Source organism: Kryptolebias marmoratus, linkage group LG16 (genome assembly GCF_001649575.2).
Source record: "Kryptolebias marmoratus isolate JLee-2015 linkage group LG16, ASM164957v2, whole genome shotgun sequence".
Lineage (NCBI taxonomy): Eukaryota > Metazoa > Chordata > Actinopteri > Cyprinodontiformes > Rivulidae > Kryptolebias > Kryptolebias marmoratus.
Window position 1 is genome coordinate 16,651,515 of NC_051445.1, and position 14,038 is coordinate 16,665,552.

At 37.2% G+C, this 14,038-nt stretch overlaps 1 protein-coding gene across 5 annotated transcripts in view; it reads left to right on the forward strand.

Moving 5' to 3' along the window:
- The window catches only part of col14a1a (collagen, type XIV, alpha 1a), a 130,313-nt gene that overhangs the window by 92,800 nt on the left and 23,475 nt on the right, over positions 1–14,038 (forward strand). For all 5 annotated transcript variants that reach the window (XM_037980140.1, XM_037980143.1, XM_037980144.1 and 2 more), the window contains 6 exons: positions 1,038–1,196; positions 2,664–2,741; positions 3,362–3,448; positions 6,081–6,134; positions 8,098–8,193; positions 8,777–8,830. In XM_037980140.1, the coding sequence (XP_037836068.1) occupies positions 1,038–1,196; positions 2,664–2,741; positions 3,362–3,448; positions 6,081–6,134; positions 8,098–8,193; positions 8,777–8,830 (528 nt within the window). The remainder of the gene's footprint in view (positions 1–1,037; positions 1,197–2,663; positions 2,742–3,361; positions 3,449–6,080; positions 6,135–8,097; positions 8,194–8,776; positions 8,831–14,038) is intronic.

Genomic DNA, 14,038 nt, shown 5'->3' on the forward strand with positions numbered 1-14,038 from the left:
TTTTATATCACAGGCTTTTCTTTGTTTTATATATATTTATATTCCCTAACCACTAACATTAACCTTAACTGAATGCCACAAAATACCAGCAAAATGTCTGCACCTCAGAGGATTTTTATCATGTTTTGTTTTCCAAAAACCCAACACATCACGCTCAGTGAAGCGTGCAGACAAGTTGGGGACACAAACAGAAAGTCATCAGGAAGCATCTGTTCAGACGTCAGCAGAAGAAGCAGCTCTGACGCTTAAATATGAACTTTCTCTAAACGCATATTAGCTGCATTTTATTTCAACATGGAGAAATGAGTGATCATCTTTTATGTTCCTGTGACCCCAAGTGCTTTTCTTTTTTTTAAGTATTTTAGCTGAGGATGAGCAGGATGGAAACCTCCCCCTCACGGTGAAACATGCAGATACTAATGGTCCAGTTTATTACTGCCCTTCACCAGAATATCGTATCCCCTCCTCATTAACCGAACAACCGGCTGAATGTGATGGTTCACAGCTCTGGCAGCAGTTTTCTCTAAGTAGGCAGTTTTAGCTCCCGAACAGCCAGCTGCTCCGAGTCATTTGTATTTGTTTGCTTTTAGACATTTCTTTTTAAAATAGAGGACAAAGAGAAACACATCCACAAAGAATTTGTCAGGGTAATCAATAACTTATTGTTGAAACATTATTTTCATACTGAGTCTAACTTTTCTATTCTGCTGGTTGGGGACAGCACTGCTCCAGAGCCTTTTTAAAACTTTGATTCAGTTGTTTGTGTTTTATATTTGGTGTTTCATGCTTAAGTCTTACCAGTGGATCACAAAAACAGTACAAGCACTTACGGTTTATTAAGCAGAATACTTTCTAAATTGTTATCAGAAGCCCACTGGTATTTCTTTAAACTGAAGCAGTTTTGTTATGATCTCAATAAACCTGGATGTTTAAAACGTTTAGGGCATTTTCATATCTTTCTTGCTCTATTAAAATTTGAGGATTTGGGGGAAGAAATGTGACGTTTTTAATAGCTCTGTTCTGTTTCTGCTGCACAGCTTCATGTAACCGTCAGCAAGACGTCAGTGAAGGTGGTGCTGGACTGTTCTGTGGTGGGAGAGAAACCAATCAGTGCATCCGGGAACATCACCACAGATGGAGTGGAGGTCCTCGGACGAATGGTTCGGTCCCGAGACAAGAGGGACAGCTCTGTTCCGGTCAGTATTAAACTGCTGTCACGTTTGCTTTTTTTTTTTGTTTTGCACTTTTAAGATGAAGATCATGTGAAACTGAAGCAAAACCTACCTTCTTTGTTGTTCTCAGGTCTTTGGGATCTGTTTTATTGTTGATTAAAAAGAAAGTGATTAAATTAGTGGCTAATTTTTAGTAGAAAACAAGCGCTATCCCTCCATCACGTTTATTATTATGTGATGTTTGGGTCAAATGGGCCCAGAGGTAGTTGGGCATGAAGAAAATGAGCCTGCCATATACTTTTACTCTGAATTTTTCTTTCCTCAGCGTGCCATTAGTGTGCGCTCGCAGGCATTTAAACAATTATTCCCAGTAAAATGGCAGTCATAAATATTCAAAGCCTTTATAGTGAGTCACTCGGTGGGAGTTTGTTTAATTAATTCCAAACTGAAATTTACAAAAAGCCGCATACGTACATAAAATCTGTCCTGTTTGGCAAACACAGGCAGGCAAGACTGTGTGTTATCCTGAGCTGCCAGAAATACTGAGTGAAAGACATTATTTGAGTTTTGCTTCCAGTGTGCTTAAAAAAAAAATTACCAGCTTTGAAATTTATGTTTCAATGGTTTTGTTGTTGGTTTTTTGACACAAGTGAAAATAAATTACCATTTGCCTTTTCTCACGTTGGACTGTCCTTTATTGGTCAGATAAAAATGAAACTAATTGTAATACCTGTCCTTCAACATACAAACCAAGGTGAAGTAAACCAAATTAAAGTTACTTAAAAAAACAAGGAGGCATTTTTTTTTTCTGTAGACTGTAACTCTATGGCCAAAACACAAACAAGAATTAATCAAATTTGAAAATCTACCTTTTTTATTGAAGGTAGATTCAATAGAGAATGGCTTTTTTATTATTATTAATATTATTTTGGTGAGCCCAGGATTGATATGAATCTGAGTCAAAACTCCAAAGTTTAATCAGTGATAGTTTGTTTCGGCTGTTGTTTGTGGGTTGGAAGCTGAAATGACTGAAACAACTGATTTGGTCTAAAGAAAGTATTTCACAGTAACATATCTTATAACAAAGTCTGATATGGATTCGAAGGATGGATAATAACTAGTCATGAGCGGATGATTTCATTAAAATGTAAACTCCACTAAAATGAGTGTTTAAAAAAAGACCTACACTGGATTCATCCCCTCAGGTCTATAGTCTCCATCCTCGAGTTTACTTTATTTAATAAAGCTGCCAAACCAGATGTATCTATATGCTTCATTCCAGCTGTTCATTCATGCTCGTTTAGCCAAAACATCTGTCGTCTTGTCCTGTCAGAAACGGCACACAGACACATCATTGTATAACAGAAAAGCTGACACTCCTTTTAACGATGCTCCTATTTTGTCCGTGTTGCTGTGTGCCACAGTAACTGATACTGTTTGATTCTCAGTGTTAATGAAACTGACCGGGCGTGTGCACGTGTACGTTTACAGTTCCAGCTGCAGATGTTTGACATCATCTGCAGCACATCCTGGGGCAGCAGAGACAAGTGCTGCGAGTTGCCAGCGTTGGTAAGAAACTGATCATTTCCCTCCTATCTTCTCTGAACATTACATTAGTTTGCTGTAAAACAGCTTCTAGTATTTGAAGTCGTAATTACAGCTAAGATGAAATCCAAATGACTGATTGGAATGATTATTTAGCCTTTTTTTTCAAAGTCTGATAGGTTTACGCTCATTGCAACTGTCAATAAATCACGATATTGACCTGCACAGTGTTGCAAAATGCATTACTTTTTAAAACTTTAAAAAGTAGAAAGCTTGTAGAGGCTTTGATTTTAATTATGTGCTAATTCCTGAGACTGGACTGTTGTTGCTATGTATAGCAGTTTGTCCTTTACTTGAAAGTTTCTTAGATATTTATTTCTGGTCTCATGTTTATGCAATAATTTAACTCTAATCAGCTGTGTCAGTAGCCAAGGAAACCAAACAAACCCTAATTTTTTTTTTGTGTGGTGTAGATTTGATACAAATTCTACCAACCCAGATAAGTTGGCCGTTGATGTGCATATTTTACCATCGTTATCTGGTTTTCAGGCTGAATTTAGTCCTGTTAATGTGACGTAGCTCCTGTCTGGTCTGTATAAAGACTGTTATAAACTAAACACTCGATTCTGTCGGTGTGTTTTCAGAGAGTTGAAGAGCAGTGCCCTCCCATGCCTCATGCCTGCACCTGCTCCCAGGACAGCAAAGGACCTCCGGGACCCTCCGGACCCCCTGTAAAAACTTTAAATACTAATTTATTCTTACATTTATTTGTTTGTACTCTCACATGCTAAGTCTTTCTGGTTCAATGCATCTAAAGGACTGTTCATTTCTTATTTCCTGATTCTCCTCACATGTCTCTAAACTCAGATAAACTCTAACTAGCCTGGCATTTTTATTTCCTCTTTATCTTTTCTTTGTCTCCTAATCTTTCTCCTGCACCTCTGGGTGCTGAGGAGATTTGGCGTGTGCATCAACAGCTGTTTAGTTTGAGAAACTAATTACAGGGTGATCCCATTTATCACAGCTGATTACAGGCCTCTGAACTTTTCTGCATATCTGCGAAGCCGGATTCATGCGCTTATCTGGTGGGTTAAATCTGCAGGTCCCAGCCCTTCACTTCGAGCTGTCTGCCGTCTCTCTTTTTCTTGATCTAACCCTCATTGTCAGTTTAACAGAAGCATTCATTACATTTACATATTCAATCAACATGTGGAAACTTTCAGAATACTGTAATTTGTCATTACAGTCATTTTCATTTATCAAAATCAGCATATAAGGCTTTTCAAAGTTTTGTAGTTGTCCTGCTACCACTTTTTTCACTTATTTTATGAATTAAAGTAAATGGATTGAAATATTTGAACTTAAAATTAAGCACAACGTGGAGGCAAATGAAAGATCAATTAAAAGAAATTCATCCATTCAAAAAGACATTTTTTTAGAAATAGGTGCCAATTAGTCAAGTTTATACTGTATTAGTTTGTTCTTAATCTACAAAAGTACAACTTCTTTTTCTCTCTCTACTACCAAGAATGGTGCAGATAAGAATCCCAAACATCTTTCCCCTTGCTTCAATGTTTACATTCTCAGTCAGATCAGATGTAAGTCTTTTCCTCTCTCGCACAGCAGGAGACCTCTTTTAGTTTATATTTCTCCCACTATTGATTTTCTCAGCTGACCTGATCAGCGGTGTCTGATTTGATCCAGACACAACTTAATGTTGAATATCAGTCAACAATCAACCAAGGCATGCTGAACCTACCATCTGCCTTTGTTAAAACTGAACAGTGCCGGTGTTGTTTTAGGGCCAAAATGGAAATTGGTCTTTGGCATCAAATTGTTCTCTTAAATTGTAAGATCTGTGTTTTCTTTTCCTTTCATTATTGAGGGCTCGTGTATGAATCCAACCACAATTGTTTTGATTGCTTCTGCTGAAAGCTAATTTTAGTTTTTCCTGCGCGGGATTTTGTTTTGCCTTCACATGTAATGCGGGCTCACGCTGTTTAGAGGAATCCATGAAAACAACAGGCAAACCAATTTGACAGACTTCAGATTTCAGCCAGCAGTTTGACAAGGTTGAACTTTTTATTGGCATTAATGGAAAAAATGGAATGGTATGGTTAAAAAAAAACAACAAAAGATCTGGAGTTGAACTGCGAAACGGGAAACAAAGCTTACTATACATGCTGCAATTTATCCATTGTGGCTGACCTCTGCAGCATGTCTCCTCTCATATTTCTCTTTTGGCAGAAGACTTTAGGAACTACCTGGCTGCCTCGTGGTTCCCAGGAGAAACTCATTTAAGCAAACACAGGAGGAGGATCTATAACAAATGAGCCAATGATCAGCAGATGTGGGTTGTTTGCTTCTGGATAAACCTCGAAACCAGAGAATCAACCCAGAGTTTTCTGGCTCCAGACCTTTACTTTGAGTCGTAGATGCATTCTTATAATTGAAAAGAATAGTTCAGATCTTTAGAAGTGATGTTTTGTGAAACTGTTATGAAGAATAATGTAGATAGCTCTTTGGATGATCTCAGTTTGGAGAAATAATTCTGACTGAACTGATGAGTTAACTACTTGTCTGAGCGGGGCCGAGACCAAAGTGGATTACAGACATTTTAAAACAACTCCAATCGCAAAAACTTGGTGGTTCATGAAAACAATATTTTTTACATTTTTACACAGCTGTCTGTTTTAGATTGCAGTTATTCTGGTAAAAACTTGATATTTCTGACAGAAGTGCCCCATTCTGCAACAGATGTGACACAGTTAGCTTCTATTTGTAAAAAAAACCGTGGTAAATAATTATTTAATACAAAATTGACAGTGGTGAAAATGTTTAAGTAGCAATAGATAATACAGTCTGGTATGTACCTGAAACACATCGGGTACCTCAGGGACCAGCCTGTACTTACAGACTACATACCCTGTATGTACTAACCAGCATGTACCCAGTATAGACAGAGCTGTATTATGTATTGCTACCAAGGTTTATAAAATGGCTTTCACATGAATCTCAATTAAATTTTAAAGATTTAAGTTGTTTTAACATCGAGCTCACTCAGACTAGCCATTAGCTCATCAACCTGGTTAGAATTAAATGTTTTTCCTAAACTGGGTTTGTTCAAAGATCTATCTACAACAGGTAAGATATTAATGGTTTGTAACTTTTTTCACAAAATTCAGTTTTAAAGGATCTAAATTATAGCTTTAAAAACAGATTACTGCACAGATCAATTTTGAGTACTTTGTATTCCACCCATATAGTGCTGGGTTCTTTTTTTTGTCACGTATTTGAACATTTTAGAAACATTTTAAAAACCTGAACTTTTATTAAAATGTTTTTTTTTTTATCCTTTTTCAGGGAGGACCGGGCATAAGAGGAGCCAGAGGAGACAGAGGGGACCCAGGAGTGACGGTTTGTGACACGCATTTTAATTCTAACACACTTTGTTTCTGCAAAAGCCCCGGCACAAAATAAGTCTTAAACCTTTTACTGTAGTTTGATCCAAGTTACCAAGGTGAAACCACCCCAGGAGCAAGCCGTATTCAGGAGTTAAGACCAGGCAAACTGTCTGAGCCAAATGGAGTAAAAAATGGGAAAACAATTCTGTTTGCTCAGCTATTAGTACATTCTGTAATTGCTATCATCAGTTTCAGGATTTTACATGAAATGAACTTTTAAATCTTCGAGACCTAAACCTTAACCAGTAGAGTTTTGTGATTAAACATCTGAAAGTTCAGTCAGACAGATGTGAATGAATTCAGGTCTCATCCTAATAAAAAGATAGGGAATGCAAAATATGACAGTTTCCTGCATGTAATCTGCATTTAATGACACTCCCCTCTACATTTAAGGACAGAACAGTTCTCATCTTTTAGTTATATTAGTAATTTTATGACACAAGGTAACAAAAAAGTAAAAAAAAAAAAAATGCTCTGAAGATGAAGGTCATTTTGGGGAAAAAAGGTAGAAATCTGGAAGTAGTTCTGTTATGGTGCTTTGAATTTTAAACAAGTGCAAAAACATTAGCAGCTTCATAAAAAAAGCCTTTTTCAGTTTGGACAATGTGTGTAAGATTAGATAAATATAAACACATTTGTTTTGAAGATGTGGTTTTCTGTTCTGCCTTGTTCATACAGCTTTGTGCAGCGTAAATAATACACATCAGATCACTGTTGTTGTAAGTTAATAATATATATATGAGACAAGCTTCTCATTAAACACGTGCATTTTTTATTCTTACCAACATGTTGAAGAGCATTTATTGGAGAATCACCAAAAAGTCACCTTGTTTTGATTTAACAATATAGGGAAAATTGCCACTATATTTTAATGACATTTCCTATTTTGTTAAACAGAAGATGCTTCGAGCCTTGATTTGATTTCCCTCTCTTTTTCATGAACATCGTAGTTTCTTTTGATTGTTGTCACAAATAGGAAACATATGAGCTCCGTCTTTAAGGCTGAACAGTAAAACAATAAACAAAGTAAACGTTTGTTCTGGCTTACTGTTCCCACTGAACTTGTGGTTTGCAGATTTTTATTTTTATTTTTTCTAGCTCCGGTTGCAGGAACTCTGTCTACACTTTATAGACTTTAATAAAATAAGCCTCTAACATGAGTTAAACCTCACTGCAGATGGACAAAGTACCCAAATTTAATTCCTGATGTATAACTTGTTGTAGAGGCAGCCAGTGCTGTAAGGGCTCGAGGTATGCAGAGGCACCTTTGATTAGAGGTTAAACTTAATAGGTATTTTGCTGAATAAGTTTAGCTCTCAAATAAAATAAAATAAAAAAACACTCTTTTGTTATTCTTGTACAAGCAAGTGCTATAAATTCCAGGTTACATCTTATTTAGACTTATTAAAAATATAAAAATTAGGCATTGTTTACATCTTGCATGTTTGTCTGTCCATGGAAAGTAGGGATCTTGTAATTGACTTAGCATGTGTATTTCTGTCAGCAAACTATCTCATGAACCACTGGATGGATTTTAACCAAACTCTCAAAGTAGTCATTGGATGTACGTGTACAACTTAACGACCTTCAGCCTCAGCTCGACCTAAGTTGGCCACCACAGCTAATCAAACTTCACAAACTCAAAAATGTCTTCAACTGAGTCAGTTTTACAGAAATCATGCTAAAAGGTTTTGTGTGGTTGTAGCTGAGAGGCATCCCCGACACTCAGAGCACCAATAGTAATGCATGATCTTTGTTTAAGCGAATTTTGGTTACATATAATAACATTAAATTCTTTTACTCGTTTTCAGGTAAAAGAAATGTTAGCTCACTGATGTTTAGGTTTAATTTAAGGAAGTTTCTACTTTCTTTGTAGAAAATCATGTTTTAAGTTTCCCACTGTTTTGTCTCCACAGGGACCTCAAGGGCCTATGGGGGAAATTGGCCCACCTGGACCTTCAGGACCTCCTGGTCCTCAGGGACCCAATGGACTCTCCATTCAGGGACCCCCCGTAAGACTATGTTTCATGTTTCATGACATCTTGGAAATTTCCCCATTTTTGTGGCGTTAATGTGAAACTATTTGCTTTAAGGCAAAAATCTCTGATCGTAATATTAAAAACCTGCAATAAAAAAAGAGCTTTATTTGGGATTACAACAAATATAGACTCAGGTTTTGTCAAAGGTCTTGCTCTTCCTGGTTGATAGTTGAATTGTGTTGGAAACACACTGAAACTGCACTGTTTGCTACATAGTTTCTTCCTTTCTGGAAGATGTTCACAAAATATATGACATAATGGCGGTCTCTCTTGAAAAGAAGGTTTTAAATCTCAGTGAGACTTTTACCTGAATAAATAAAGGGTATGTAATTAAATCTTGATGTCTCCAACACCTGGCAGTGCAAAACGACATAAGTTGACCTCAAGCAGATTTCCAGACGTTTGTGAGTTCACATTTTAATCCTGAACCCTGCTGAGGCCGTTACGGGGACTTGTGGTGGTCCGGCAGGTCTGATGTCAGCCTCACCGGGTTTTTGGTAGCTTCTGGTAAAACTATAAGTCTATTAGAGATCCAGTGACACTGTTTGCTTTTCAGGGAGCTCGTGGGGAGAAAGGGGAGAAAGGAGAGATCGGACCGGCTGGACCAATGGTAAGAACGACTCCCAGAAGTTCAGATTATTAGCACTGAATGGTGTAATCTGCTAATCTTCCATCCACAGCAGAAATAACTTGACATCTTTCCTGACAGTTAATGATTTTATGATAAAGAAACTAAAGAAAACAAGTTTTAGCTTTGAGTTTTAGGCAGACTCTGGTTTTAGGGGACTAACGTCATTGCATGGCAAATAAATTAATAAAAATAATTCCTCCTGTAAACTTGCCATTTGTTTGCTGGTGGGTGTGCACCCATCTGACCGTTCTCTCTGTTTAAGGAGACAAGTAACCTGCTGCAATATGCAAATAAATTCTACCTGAGTTATTAAATCGACTCAGAAATAAAAGGCTGCTTTGCTCAGTAAAAACACAACTATTTTAGCAGTAAAGTAAAAAAAGCAAAACAAAAGGGGGTTTAAAAAATAATTCCCGTTTGTAGAGGAGTGTGGACATGATTTGAGCTGTCGACACACACACTCCAGGACATGGACCCAGAGCTGTTTAATGGAGCCGCTGAGATGTGAATAATTATTAACAGCATCTTCATTATTGAGCAGTGAACCAATGAAAGTAATACTGAATTAATTTTCTGGTGTTCTCCAACAGAGCCCTGGATATTGGTAAAGACAGAATCAATGTTCTAATAACACAACATCAGACAACAATGGGGGGTTTTTCAGGAAAAGGCGTATTCTCTAGCTTATTCTCTAAATCTTCTTGTTATAACTTCTTTCATTCTTTCTTCCACTGTTTTTTTTTTTTTTATTACCTCAACCATTTTGTGTTTCTCATTGTCTTTCTCATTATAGTACCCGATTTTTAGTTGTACTTATATTGATTTGTACATTTTGGTTTATTTTTTTGTTTTGGAAAGTATATATATATATATATATATATATATATATATATATATCTTGGTTTGGTGATGTTTTGTTTAATACAGTTTTTCGTTACTCCTCTCTGCTTGCGTTTGGGTCCTGTCCACAAATCTGTAACAAAGAACTTGTCTGCGAGCGTTTCTGCCTCATGTCTCTATAAACTCTGCAGCAGACTCTGTACCGGTTAGTTTAACGTCCTTCAGGATAAGGAACTCCCAACAGAATGAGGGAACAAGATATTGTAGAAAATGTGTGGCTCAAGAAATCTTAGTCATTAGAAGCAGGTTTAGCTGCAGTAAAGTTGTCCAAGTCCTGTGCTGAAGGTGCAGAAGTTTACATACTGAAGGACTGTTCTGGCAGAGACCTAAACCAGCTCCGCTGAGCACATCTTGTTCCGATCAATGATGAGGTCGAACCGGCACATTGATTGGTCTCCGGAGTACATTCTCCTACAGGATGCTGAGTTTCCTATAGTTTTCTTCAGACAGTAGTACTTCAGTTACTTTTAGACTTTAATTCTGATTAGTTATAGTTATTATAGAATTAAATTACCAACTGAATCAAATGCTGATGTGCAGAAAAAAACTCACTGAAGTTTTAAATGCATTTAGCTGAAATGTTGTCATAAAGGAAAATGTGCAGGATGACTGCTTTGGTCCTTTAAGGCTTTATGTTTTATTTCTCTTTAAGTTTGAATCAGTAAGTATCTTTTTGCATGTAAGTGAAGGTTCTGTGAATATTTAGTAAGTCCAGGACTCAAGACTTGTAATTCACACTGTTTATTTCTCCTAAACCTGTTTAATCTTTGAGAGGAGCAACAATGGCTCCTCTCATGAGGCAACAACCGCTTGTCTCCACAGAGAGAGAGCTTCAGCGCTTCTTGATGAAGCATTATCCAGCTCTCAGTGCCTGCATAGTCCTATTAATAAAAGCTTGCAGTGCTGCGCTGTGTTACTGAGTAATTATGTTTTTTGTCAGGGAGAAGATTATGAATGGGTGTGTGCTGCAGAGGGGGGAATATCGTAGCTTCTGAGGCTCCTTTTGCAATGAACAAGGGACTAAAGAGAATATCTCAACTCTAAAGCATCACTTATCTATTCCTCTCCTTTCCTCCTCGTGTTTCTTTCTCTTTTTGCGTATCCTGCTGCAGTACATACAACGTAACCTTGTCACCAGCGTCCTCTCCACCTTGGTATCAGTTCGTCGTAGAAAAACGCAGCTGCGGTGAATAGACAGCAGTGTGCGTACACTCGGGTTAATCTTTCTCATCTTTCATTTTTATTCTGTTATTAGTTTTCCCGCGTGCTCACGATATCGATCAGTTAATATTTTTTGTTTTGTCTGAGAGGAAAATACAGGCGCTTTTATAGGTGTGGTAATAATTTAGGCTTGTCTTTTAGTAGATTTGCTGCAGATGTATGTGGTTTCCTCCTCTTAGCTCCCCATCTTACTCAGCACTTAAACTGAGGAACTCAGAGCTGTGTGCACATTGCTCTGCAGCAAAGTGATCCCAAGGCTAATGTGCTATATCAGAATTACCTGAACAGTTGAATTATAGGGATCTCACCAAAACGTCTTATGTTTTTTTTTTGTCAAAGACCGAGACACCTGGTGAAAAATCAGATATCACCATGAAACTCATCCAGTCAGTGACTTGCTTTAGGGGTTGTTTGTTTTATAAAATCTCTTAAAGTTTCTTTAAATTTGTAATAAATATCAAAATGGGTTTTTGCATGTAATTTCCAGACAAGAAACAGAACAAAAAAAATGTTTTATGAAATTACAAATATTTGTGTTTCTGTTCTTGGATACACTCAAGCGATGAACACAAAGGAATATTTCACACTTTCTGAAGAAGTGTTTGATGGAGTTATTAGTAATCAATGTTTTCCCTGCAGTAGAAATCACTGAGTGTTTGGAATATCAGGCCCCGATCTAAATACTCAGGGTTATTTAGATCAGGGCCAGTTTTAAAGTAGATCGCTGCAGCCTTAAAACATCCATCCATCCTTTTTCTTTACACGCTCCTCCTTTTCGTGTCATGGGGAGCTGGTCTCCAGCCATCACTGTGCGAGAGGCAGGGGACAACCTGGACAGGTCCCAAGTCCATCAGAAGCACATTTTTCCAGCCTTAAAACAGTTTTAATCTAAAGTGAAATGTCTAAAGTTTGATAGCGGTAAATGTGAACATCATTTTATAAACTTTAACACTGCCAGCAGTGGTTATTTACACTGGAGATGGATTTAGTCCACGATCCAAAACCAGCAGCAGTTCATGAGAAACTTGTTGGATTAAAGGCCTAGCATTCTTTAAGGAATGCAAACTGCCCGCCGCCGTTTATGCCAAAGTTTTAGACTAAGATCAACTTCTGATGGGAAGGAACTGAGGTTCAGGGTTTTTTGGTCAAACCTTGTAAATGATGTGTGCAATCTCAATGTAAGATCTTACAAAAATGTGTTGAGGATAACTCTCAGCTTCTACCACATTTTAGTTCAATATCTGTACAGTTGACTTCTTTTGTTATTAGTCGTGTTTCTAGAATTAAAAGTTTATAAATCGGCATTAAAAAGTTATAAAAGCCCCTGTAAACCTGCAGAGTTCAGGTATTATTCTTTGCTTTAAGTAAATTATTTTTTCACAATTACAATGTTTTCTAAAAGTATCCAGGTGAGGCACTATCTAACTGAAATACATTTGACAAAGTAGTAAAACAAAACAAAAAAAGGCTAAATATGTGGATATTTACTATCTTCTGAAAGGAAGCTAGTTGTGTCAATGAACAATATTGTGAATAATAAATACATCATCAGTGTGAAGTTGAGGGATTCTTATTTTATGCTTTAATAATTTAAAGTGAAAACTTATTTTCTCAACTCAAGATTAATTGTTTTTTATAAAACTTAAGCTGAATTATTGTGAAGTAGCAGGCTTTTTATTTATGATTTTTTTTAACTTGGACAACCAGAATAGTTTTGCACATGTAAATACTCCAGCTTACATTTGTTTGCTTCTCATGTTTGTTGAAGTTTGTCAATGCGTGATTGATAGAAGCAGGAGAGATCGTACTCCAGATGACGTAGAAAAATGTGCATCAGCCAAGATCTGAACAGCAGCACATCATTAATCACACGAGGTCTGTCCTCCGCAGCCCCGTCCTGTAATTTGTGGAAGCTTTAACGGTGTTAGCTGTCCTGTTTTATGAGCCTTCCACTCGTACTTACACACCGAGATAAATCACTTCAGCACCTCATCTGTGACTGCTCTGTGCTGCTGGTTGGGTTTGACCTGCAGGGAGGTGGATGAAGGTGAAATGGGGCAGGAGATGGAGCAGCGGGGTCTCCTGTTGGTGTAAAACACTGTCCATGTCCAGACAGTTAAAGAGCAGTTCTCTCTGTAAATCAACTTTATGTCCGCCGGTGTCGGAGGATTGTTGAGCGGGACAGAAATAAAAACTTAACTGTTTTGACCTTTAGTTCACTCAGTAAAAGTGTAATTGTTGGGACAAATTTACAGCACTGTGCAAAAGTTTTACACCAACGCTACTTTTTCTTTTTTTCTTTTTTGCTTCCAATCAGCTGGACTTTCTTGAAATTTTTAAAAGTGGTTTTTAGTCAATATTTGTTAGACTTTATGATAAGTTTTTCTTCATTTTGGCTGCTTTTTCACTTCTTTAATCTTCAGTTCTTGTACCCGATCATTACTTCATATTTTGCAAGTTGGGCTTAAAAAAAAAGAAAAGTGGACTAAAAATTGTATATCTCTGACTGTTTGGCGTTTTTCATAAATTATGAAAAAGGGGAGGGTGTGACAAACCATTTTAAATGATTTCAGTAGTCTGCTATGTGTTGACTTAACACCATTTAATCCTTTGAGTTTAGGAGTTTTTTTCACCTGCTGCCAAAAGCAACAGAAAAGCTGATAATGTTTGTGTACATGTGCTTTTATCCGTAGCATTGGCAATGATTTTTAAATATCTCATATGATTTATTATTGAAACTCTCAGGAAATAACTGAATAACTTTTGGGAACAACCCAATTCAAGATGCCCCCCACAGTCTGCTGACCTTAAGAAACTTAAATTTTAACAGGTAATGAGCTAAAAGTTGATGTGGTAGGAGCTGAGTCTTTCACAACACACCCTGAACACAAACACATCTCACAAGATCTCATAATGTGATACAAAGTTGCTTATAGCATTTACAAGGTTTGTCCAAAACAGCTAGAACTCTGTCCTGTCTCATAATTCTGCCATGACAGGCCGCAGATGCTTGGCCTTTAATCCCTCTGTTTAAAAAAAAAAAAAAGGACAAGTTCAAGTTCTGGA